General features: G+C 38.3%; 1 protein-coding gene across 1 annotated transcript; it reads left to right on the top strand.

Moving 5' to 3' along the window:
* The first annotated feature begins 5,418 nt into the window (after positions 1–5,418).
* On the top strand, positions 5,419–10,708 carry LOC116071198 (beta-defensin 39-like). The gene is made up of 2 exons (XM_031342632.1): positions 5,419–5,588; positions 10,515–10,708. The coding sequence occupies exons 1-2, from the start codon at positions 5,528–5,530 to the stop codon at positions 10,676–10,678; spliced, it is 225 nt and encodes a 74-aa protein (XP_031198492.1). The 5' UTR covers positions 5,419–5,527; the 3' UTR covers positions 10,679–10,708.
* The last annotated feature ends 236 nt before the right edge of the window (positions 10,709–10,944 follow it).

Genomic DNA, 10,944 nt, shown 5'->3' with positions numbered 1-10,944 from the left:
ATGGTTAGCTGAAAGCATCCGCCTCTATATTTGTCATGCTCTGGCAGAACCTCTCAGAAGACAGTTATATCAGGCTTCTGTTAGCAAACACTTCTTGGCATCCACAATAGTGTCTGGTTTTTGGTTTCTATATATGAGATGGATCCCCAGGTGGGGCAGACTCTGGATGGCCTTTCCTTTAGACTCTGCTCCAAACTTTGTCTTCGTATTTCCTCCCTTGAGTAATTTGTTCCCCCTTCTAAAGCACCCACACTTTAGTCTTCCTTCTTGAGCTTCATGTGGTCTGTGAATTGTGTCTTGAGTATTCCAACCTTTTGGGCTAATATCCACTTATCAGTGAGTATATACAATGTGTGTTGTTTCATAACTAGGTTACCTCGACTCAGGATGATATTTTCTAGTTTCATTCATTTGCCTAAGAATTTCATGAATTCATTGTTTTTAACAGCTGAGTAGTATTCTATTGTGTAAATGTACCACATTTTCTGTATCCATTCCTCTGTTGAAGGACACCTGGGTACTTTCCAGCTTCCAGCTATTATAAATAAAGTTGCTATGAACATAGTGAAGCGTGTGTCCTTGCTATATGTTGGAGCATCTTCTGGGTATATGCCCAAGAGTGGTATAGCTGGTTCCTTAGGTAATACTATGTCCAATTTTCTGAGAAACTACCAGAGTGATTTCCACAGTGGTTGTACCACTATGCAAATCTACCAACAGTGGAGGAGGGTTCCTCTTCCTCTAAATCTGTGCCAGCATCTGCTGTCACCTGAGTTTTTGATTTTAGACCTGCTGACTGGTTTGAGGTAGAATCTCAGGGTTGTTTTGATTTGCATTTCCCTGATGACTCAGGATATTGAACATTTCTTTAGGTGCTTCTCAGCCGTTCACTATAGCTCAGTTGAGAATTCTTTGTTTAGCTCTGTACCCCATTTTTAATAGGGTTATTTGCTATTCTGAAGTCTAACTTCTTGAGTTCTTTGTGTATATTGGATATTAGCCCTCTATCAGATGTAGGGTTGGTAAAGATCTTTTCCCAATCTGTTGGTTGCTGTTTTGTCCTATTGACAGTGTCCTTTGCCTTACAGAAGCTTTGTAATTTTAAGAGGTTGATTTGTTTATTGTTGATTTTAGAGCCATTGGTGTTCTGTTCAGGAAATTTTCCCCTGTGTCCATGTATTTTAGGCTCCTGCCCACTTTCTCTTCTATTAGTTTCAGTGTATCTGGTTTTATGTGGAGGACCTTGATCCACTTGGACGTGAGCTTTGTACAAAGAGATAAAATGGATTGATTTGCATTCTTCTACATGCTGAACCCAGTTGAAGCAACACCATTTGTTGAATATGCTGTCTTTTTTCCACTGGATGGTTTTAGCTCCTTTATCAAAGATCAAGTGATCATAGGTATGTGGGTTCATTTCTGGGTCTTCAATTCTATTCTATGAATCTACCTGCCTGTCACTGTACCAATACCATGCAGTTTTTATCACAATTGCTCTGTAGTACAGCTTGAGGTCAGGGATGGTGATTCTCCCAGAAGTTCTTTTATTGTTGAGAATAATTTTCACTTTCCTGTGTTTTGTGTTATTCCAAATAAATTTACAAATGGTTATTCTAATTCTATGAGGAATTGATTTGGAATTTTGATGGGGATTGCATTCAATCTGTAGATTGCTTCTGGCAAGATGGCCATTTTTTTTCCAGAAATAATTCTTCTTTTTATTGATTTAAGTTTTATTGAGTTATGATGAGAAAAGATACATGATTTCAATTTATCTGAATTTGTTAACATTGAAAAACATATTTTAAGTAATTAGAATTAAATCACATTTTTGTTTACCTTTTGTACCCCCACTCCTCCCAGAGATGCCCCTTTAATACCTACAATGTCTTTTTTGTCATATTCCTTAAAATTTATAAAATATTATAACAATAAACATAAGTATTATAAAAGTTGTTTGATATAAAACAACAATCAATTTAACAGCCTTATGTAGATTCTTGTCTACAGCAATACTGAAAATACATACATTTTTCTCAATATAAATTTTAAATAACTCCAAACATATTAACTGTATATTTTAAAATAATACATGACTACTAGTATTTTTTAAATGAACATAAATGTATAAAGTCTTTTTGTTTATTTGTTTGTTTGTTTTGTATCTAATAGAGCTTAAACTCTTGGCTCTTACTGTGGTACAAGCCCAAACTATGACCAATTTTGGCCATTTTTATTATATTAATCCTGCCAATCCATGAGCATGGGAGATCTTTCCATTTTCTGAGACCTTCGATTTCTTTCATAAGAGACTTGAAGTTCTTGTCGTACAGATCTCTCACTTGCTTGGTTAGGGTCACACCGAGGTATTTTACATTATTTGTGACTGTTATGAAGGGTGCCCTTTCCCTCTTTTCTTTCTCAGCCTGTTTATCCTTTGAGTACAGGAAGGTGAATGATTTTTTTTGAGTTAATTTTTAATCCAGCCACTTTGCTGAAGTTGTATATCAGATTTAGAAGTTTTCTGGTGGAATTTTTGGGGTAACTTAAGTATACTATCACATCACCTGCAAATAGTGATATTTTCACTTCTTCCTTTCTTATTTGTTTCCCTTTGACCTCCTTTTTTTGTCTAACTGCTCTGGCTAGGACTTCAAGTACAATATTGAATAGGTAGGGAGAGAGTGGGCAGCGTTGTCTAGTCCCTGATTTTAGTGGGATTGCTTCAAGTTTCGACTTAGTTTGATGTTGCCTACTAGTTTGCTGAATGTTACTTTTACTATGTTAAGTATGGGCCTTGGATTCCTGATCATCCCAAGACTTTTATCATGAAGGGATGTTGGATTTTGTTAAATGCTTTCTCAGTACCTAATGAAATGATCATGTGGGTTTTTTTTTCCTCTGAGTTTGTTTATATAGTGGATTACATTATTAATCTCTGTGTATTGAACCATCCCTGCATCCCTGGGAAGAAGCCTACTTGATCATGATGGATGATCATTTTGATGTGTTCTTGGATTTGGTTTGTGAGAATTTTATTGAGTACTTTTGCACCGATATTCATGAGGCAAATTGGTCTGAAGTTCTCATTTTTTTGTGGGATCTTTGTGTGGTTTAGGTATAAGCACAATTGTGGCTTCATAGAACAAATTGGGTAGTATTTTTCTGTTTATATTTTGTGGAATAGTTTGAAGAGTATTGGTATTAGGTCTTCTTTGAAGGTGTGATACAAAGCTGCACCAAACCCATTTGGTCCTGGGCTTTTAGGTTGGGAGACTTTCAATGACTGCTTCTATTTCTTTGGAGCATATGGGACTGTTTAGATGGTTTATCTGATCCTGATTTAATTTTGGTACCGGTACCTGTTTATAAAATTGTCCATTTCATCCAGATTTTCTAACTTGGTTGAGTATAGGCTTTTGTAGTAGGATATGATGATTTTTTTTAAGTTCCTCAATTTCTGTTGTTATGTATCCCTTTTCATTTATGATTTTGTTAATTTGGCTACTGTCTCTGTGCCCTCTGGTTAGTCTGGCTAAGGGTTTATCTATCTTGTTGATTTTCGCAAAGACCCAGATCCTGGTTTTGTGGATTCTTTGTATACTTCTTGGTGTTTCTACTTGGTTAATTTCAGCCCTGAGTTTGATTGTTTCCTGCTATCTATTCCTCTTGGGTGTATTTGCTTCTTTTTGTTCTAGAGCTTTCAAGTGTGCTGTTAAGGTGCTTGTGTATGCTCTCTCCAGTTTCTTTTTGGAGGCACTCCGAGCTATGAGTTTTCCTCTTAGCAATGCTTTCATTGTGTTGCATAAGTTTTGGTATCATGTGCCTTCATTTTCATTAAATTCTAAAAAGTCTTAAATTTCTTTCTTTATTTCTTCCTTAACCAAGTTATCATTCAGTAGAGCATTGTTCAGCTTCCATGTATGTGGGCTTTCTGTTGTTTTTGTTTTTATTGAAGACCAGCATTAGTTGGTGATGACCTAATAGAATGCATGGAATTATTTCAATCTTATTGTATCTGTTGAGGCCTGTTTTGTAACCAACTATATGGTCAGTTTTAGAGAAGGTACCATGAGGTGCTGTGCAAAAGGTATCTTCTTTTATTTTAGGATGAAATGTTCTAGAGATATCTCTTTAATCCATTTGTTTCACAACTTCTGTTATTTTAATGTGTCTCTGTTTAGATTCTGTTTCCATGATCTGTCAATTGCTGAGAGTGGCATGTTGAAGTCTCCTACTATTATTATGTGAGGCGCAAATGTGTTCTTTAAGCTTCAGTGAAATTTCCCTTATGAATGAATGTGTGGGCCCCTGCATTTTGGAGCATAGATTTTCAGAATTGAGAGCTCATCTTAGTAGATTTTTCTTTTGACCAGTATGAAGTGACCTTCCTTGTCCTTTCTGATAACTTTTGGTTGAAAGTAGATTTTATCTAATAGTAGAATGGCTACTCTAGCTTGTTTCATGGAATGATTGGCTTGGAAATTGTTTTTCCAGCCTTTTACTCTGAGGTAGTGTCTGTCTTTGACACTGAGGTACCTTTCCTGTATGCAAAATGTTGGGTCCTGTTTACATATCCAGTCTGTTAGTTTTATGTCTTTTTATTGGAGAATTGAGTCCATTGATGTTAAGAGATGTTAAGGAATAGTGACTGTTTCTTCCTGTTATTTTTGTTAATAGAGGTGGCATTATGTTTGTATGGCTATCTTCTTTTAGGTTTGTTGAAAGAAAATTACTTTCTTGCTTCTTCTAGGGTGTAGTTTTGCTCCTTATGTTGATGTTTTCCATCTATTATCCTTTGTAGGGCTGGATTTGTGGAAAGATATTGTGTAAATTTGGTTTTGTCATGGGATATCTTGTTTTCTCTGTCTATGGTAATTGAGAGTTTTGTTGGGTATAGTATCCTAGGCTAGCATTTGTATTCTCTTAGGGTCTGTATGACACATGCCCAGGATCTTCTGTCTTTCACAGTCTCTGGTGAGAAGTCTGGTGTAATTCTGATAGGCCTGTCTTTATATGTTACTTGACCTTTTTCCCTTACTGGTTTTAATATTCTTTCTTTGTTTTGTGCATTTGGTGTTTTGATTATTATATTCCTCTGCTGCCTATATTTGTCCTGCACTATAAAACAACCAGTATATGAGCTATAAGTAAAACTAACCAATGTGTAATTATTATAAGTTTAAAAACCTTGGGAGTACCTATACTTTGAAAGAAATTGTGTGCTTCCCAGGAAGCATTTAAGTGTCCTATTTAAATAAGAGGCAATTAGTATATCCAGGATGAGAGCAAAATCTAGGCGCAGGAAAACAAACAGAATGATCACTGGATTTAAGACGTCTCAGGATAACACTATGAAGGTTAGTCATTGGACTATAACTCTAGATTGCCACTCCTCCTTATACCTCATCTCAGAGGTTATTCCTGCCTCTCTATTAGGACAGATGCACTCTGTGTTCTGGGTTCATCTTTGAGCTAAGCTTTCTAGCTCTGGCCTTGTCTTTAATCAGCTCAGTGTGCAGCAACTATGAAGGTCTCCTGCTTTCTGCTGCTGATCTTTTCTTTATCCAGCTTCCTGATCAACCCAGGTAAGTACTAACACCTGCTGAACCCCTGCCCAGAAATGGGTACACTGGGTTAGAGAGCACGTGAAAAATGAGTTTGGAGCCTAAGGAGTGATCAGCAGAAGAGCATTCCCAGGGTCAATACCCTGCAGTAAATTGACATCAGGGGCTTCAGACTGTGTCAGATATCAGAGAATGAGCCTGACTAGAATGAAGAGCTAGTAATAAAGATTTCCCAAGGTCTTCAACTCCCTTTTTGTCATCTAGAAAATACACTTTGTATAAACCATTTTTCTTTACCCCCAGGAAGGCACAGCTCACCAAGAGGACAGATGTCTATCAGGAGACACACACCCACTCTGTAATAGCCTATCACAGGCCCATTTAACACATGGCCACAATAAACTTGGCTAATGGAGACTATGAACTTGATGTGTTAGATTAAGTAACTTGTTGACAGATGCTGAATATCTTGAAAGGCCTTGTATAGGAAACACACGCTTAGAATGAAGTATAAGGGCTCTTATTTTTACTTATTCCTCATAGTGTCATTGTGAATAAAAAGGGGTAACAATACCTATTTCTTAGGGATATAGCTTACCCTAATCACATGACCAGTGTTCAGTAGTCAAAAGCTCAATTCAAGCCATGAGTCATGATGTGGGTCTGAAGGAACCCTTGAGATTGAGTGCTGAAGGGAGATTACAGAAAGGATCATGAATCCCAAGAACAAATTCAAGAATGCCTTGGGCTAGGATCAACAGACCACACATATGTAAGGCTAGACAACCCTAAAGGTTTTCAAATAGTACAGGGTCAAAATAGAAAATGACTTTTCAGAATATGATATGTATGCAGGCCAATAAGGTTGAGCAAGAATGGAAAAGATGATCCACTTGGTATTTCCTTTAACAAATTTTTGCTTTCCCATGTAGTTAACTGTGTAACACACTCTTGCAGAGGCATTTTTAGATCTACAATCTATTTGTTCCTTTCCCTAAAAGCTAAACATGCATATCGTTAAGACTGAGTTCATTTGTTGACTTTAAAATGAGGCAAAGATGAGGATTCCAGGACATAGGATTCTGTGGCTCCAATTTCCACCTGCAATGTCTACTCCTTATACCTCATCCTAATACAACAAGGAATAATTAATTACAACAAGGAATTTCCCTATAACCTAAAGGACTCACATCTACCTTTTTGTCCTGGCCAGGCTGTTCTTCAGTTACAGGTTTCTGACAGTGGAGAACTGGAGAGGAACAAAGACTAACGAAAAACTCAGGTCAGAAGGACTTGCATGAGCTGATGGTTCATGTCAAGTGAGTTTATTAAGAAGCACAGCTTTTATATATGTTTTGCAGGGAGAAAAATGGGACAGAATTGCAGAAAACTACCATACAATGGGGAAAAGCTATCAGGAAACTAATCAACCACTATGATACAAAGCGAATACAGAATATCTCAAGTGTGTCACAGACTGAGCACACAGTAGCCTTGGGACTGATCAAAGCCTTGAGTCTTTGAAGCTCTGGCCAAACACCCCCCTGGCCCCACCCACCCCCAGTACAGACTTTACTTTGGTCAAGAACATAAAAGTAGCATTCCCTTTCATCAAGGTCTCTGAAAAAGCCTTGGATCATCCTGGCTCCCATCACTGACCTCTGAAATATTCACCAAGAATCTCCCACAGTTGCATTCAGAGTCCATCTGAAGACTGTATTCCAATTGTGTAAGACAATAGCACTCCAACATTGATCACGCCAGGGCACCTGTTACAAGAACAAGGGAAGGCACAAATGTTGTCCATTGTGACCTCTTAACAAGAATTTCTTCATTTCTAGTTGGCTAATACCAATGGCCCATCTTCTATACACACACAATTGAATCTCCTGGTTGGGAATGGAGGGAAAATGGAATCAAGGAGCGACATGGCACTTTGAGAGCATCTGAATGTCATATTTACCCCAAGTTTAAGAACAGTAAAGGAGATAATTTTCCTTGTGCTAAAAATTGTTGGACTAAAGTCTATAGAAAGACATCTGATGTCCAGTGACCCATCACAAACTTTCCAAGAAACCAACATATTTCCCAGCGATTTTTTTTTTCAGAAAACTAGCCTTTAAACTCAGCAAAATGTGGGATAATTGAAAAGCATTCAGTCTCCATGGTACTCATTTTTTTTCTGCAAATAAAGGAAAAGAGAATGATTCTTGGAGAACAAAAGACAGAAAGAAAAAAAGATTAGCTGTTCACCAAGGTAAAATGATCAGAATTAGAATGTGAGAAATGGCTGAGATCAGTCCAGCCCGTTCCCTGATAAATCTGAGACAGGCTGAGGAGATAACCAGCATCAATGCATAAGGAGGTTTGGAACACAAAACGCAACTGAATCACTCCACACAATGCCCACAGCTATATCTTTCTTATGTGTAACACAAGTCAGTAAAGGAAATGCTAAAATTGATTCTTAAGGAGCAGCAGAATGCAGTGCTCAGCCAGGAGTGTGCTTAGATAGAATGAGAAGTAAAACAGGGCTGGGAGAATCCATCCTGGCCCAGGCTTTCTGCTCCATGAAGACAATGGGCACATTTGTCATCTGTTAGATCAGCGAGTCATGGAATGAACTGGGTTCTCGGGCTTTCCTTCCCTCTGAAACAATCCTATTGTATTAAACCTCTTCTGCTTAGCATTTGCCTTGCTTTCTTTTTCTGATGTGATATAATATTCTGAAAAAATAACAAATGTAGAAAGTCTTTATTTTATCTCCCAACTCAGTATATGATACACTGTAGCAGGGAAGGCCGAGCAGTGGGAGCTGAAGTAGCTGGTCATACTGTATCCACCTAATGGATATTGTTGTCTACTTGACACAATCTAGAGTGGCACGTAAGAGAAGATCAATGACAGATTGTCTAGATTATCCCTAGGTGACTGTCTTTATTCCATTAACTAAGATAAGAAGGCATACCTGTTAAGAATGTCATCATTTCCTGGTTTAGGGCCTGGATTGTAAAACACTGTAGAAGGTGAGCTAAGCACCAGCATGCAAGTTTGTTCTCTCTCTCTCTCTCTCTCTCTCTCTCTCTCTCTCTCTCTCTCTCTCTCTCTCTCTCTCTCTCTCTCTGGTTTTGATTGTGACTGTAACTACTAACTGCTTCAAGTTCCTGCTGCCTTGATGTCCTTGTGATGATGAACTGCAGCTTGTAACTATGAACTAAGTCCTTTCTCTCATAAGTTGTTTTTGTCAGAATGTTTTGTCATAGAAACTGGAAAGGAAACCACAATAAGCCACAGTCCAAAATTAGAGATGAATGAGTACATCTGTCTTCAATTTCTCTATTTTATATATTTCATGATGCATGCCTGGGGAATGGTCCCATCTGCAGATAAAATGGGTTAGTCCACATCAATTAACACAATCAAGATAGTCTTGCACAAACATAAAAGAGGCCCATTTCCTGTCTAGATTTTATCAATGTAACAATTTAAAAAAACAAATAACAGGAGCTTGATATGGAGGTCTCTTGAGAGGCTCTGCCAGAGTCTTACTCATACAGATGTGGATACTTGCAGCCAACCATTGGACTGAGCATAGGGAACCCAATGGAGGAGTTAGGGGAATAACTGAAGGAGCTGAAGGGGTTTGCAACCCTATAGGAAGAACCACAATATCAACCAACCAGACTCCCCAGAACTTCCAGGGACTAAACCAATAACCAAAGAATTCACATGGAGTGACCCATAGCTGCATATGTAGTAAAGGATGGCCTTTTTGAGCATCAATGGGAGGAGAGGCCCTTGGTCCTGGGAAGGCTCAATGCCCCAGTATAGGAGAATGCCAGGGAAGGGAGGAAAAAGTGGGTGGGAGGGTAGGGGAGCACACTCATAGAAGCAGGGGGATGGGGTAGGTAGGGGGTTTGGGGAGAGGAAACTGGGAATGGAGCTATCTCCATTTGAAATGTAAATAAATAAAATAACCCATAAAATATTAAAATATAAATAAATTAATAAAAACAAATAAACTGATTGAAAACAAAAAGGAGAAACATATATACCAATACATAGATTAATGATGCCATTAGGAAAAACAAATGCATCAATATACTTTTAAAACTTGATTTCTATTGCTCTCCCTAGTACCAGACAATCAGCTGCAAGTATTTGACCAGGAAACAGAATACATGAATCATCCTCTTAAGGTCATGCCAGCATCTACATTTCCACCAAAGGAAACAAAATCTGCAGGTGGTCACCTCGGGAGGATCTGACTGGGGATGCTCATTGCAGAGGCCAACATTAGATTTAGAGCATTGCTTTTTCAACAGTCATATACAACAGAAGTCATAGCCCCCAAAATGTAGAGAAAGGCTATGAGACAGAGCTCAGGAAGATGGATTCAGTGTGAGCAAGTGAGGGGCTTAGGCTGTGGTGCTTCTCTGGGAAAGGTCTGAGGTGGGAAAGCCAAGTGCCACTCCATTTCCTCCCACCACCCTAGCCCCACTGTCCCACTGAAGAGTTTGCGGTGGTGAGAATGTTCTACAGCCAGGGATGGTGGTCCTTGCTTTCCTCTCTGAACCTAAGAGGATGAGGAAGGAGTCTTTCTGTGAAGGAAAGCCAGCCTGATGTAAACAATGAATGCTAAGCCGGTAAAGCCTATAGAATGAGACTTGTCTCAAAATGAATGGACAAGAACGCTTTCTCCATTTGCTCTTTTCAATATAATGACCATAATCTAAATGGCTATGGAGAAATGGGGCTCCCTGGTAATTGAATTGAGAGCAAATACGATTTTATTAGTGGTCTTAAACATCACTTGTGGAAATTTCTCTTAAAACACTAAATGTTTTCTATGTACTTCGTGTAGAACTCTCCTACCTTCCACAAACATGTTAAAAATCACTACAGCTATAGTGAATGGTCTGAGATTTGTTTCTCATTTTCTTGCAGTTTCTGGTGATGATTCAATAAAATGTTTGGAAAAGAATAACACCTGTCACACCATCCAATGCTCATATTTTCAAGATGAGGTCAGCACGTGTTATGAAGGAAGAGGCAAGTGTTGCCAAAAACGCCTTTTGTATATCAGAGTTCCAAGGAAGAAGAAGGTGTGACCATTGCTATAATAAATGAAAACATCCTGAGGTGTAGCTTCTTCATAATAAAATGAGCCATCTATAAATCATATTGAGTGAAGAAAATGTGGGTTATTTTAGGGCACCTATAGTAAAGGGCAGGTCAGTCTAAATCCCTGTCTGATAAAGTAGAAATATGGCCAGGAATTAAGCAAATAGCATTTTATTTGATTTTTTTCTAGAAATATCCTATTGAACACCATCTTGTCTGAATAGGAATTCACCTCATTGGCAAGAGAAAGCAG

The sequence above is a fragment of the Mastomys coucha genome, unplaced genomic scaffold, assembly GCF_008632895.1.
Source record: "Mastomys coucha isolate ucsf_1 unplaced genomic scaffold, UCSF_Mcou_1 pScaffold22, whole genome shotgun sequence".
NCBI lineage: Eukaryota > Metazoa > Chordata > Mammalia > Rodentia > Muridae > Mastomys > Mastomys coucha.
The sequence above is the reverse complement of the archived record's forward strand: the minus strand, read 5'-3'. Positions and strand labels throughout refer to the sequence as shown.

Coding starts and splice junctions, on each gene's coding strand:
- LOC116071198 (XM_031342632.1), top strand. CDS start 5,528: ATGAAGGTCTCCTGCTTTCTGCTGCTGATCTTTTCTTTATCCAGCTTC. Junction 5,589..10,514: donor CAGCTTCCTGATCAACCCAG/GTAAGTACTAAC, acceptor ATTTTCTTGCAG/TTTCTGGTGATGATTCAATA.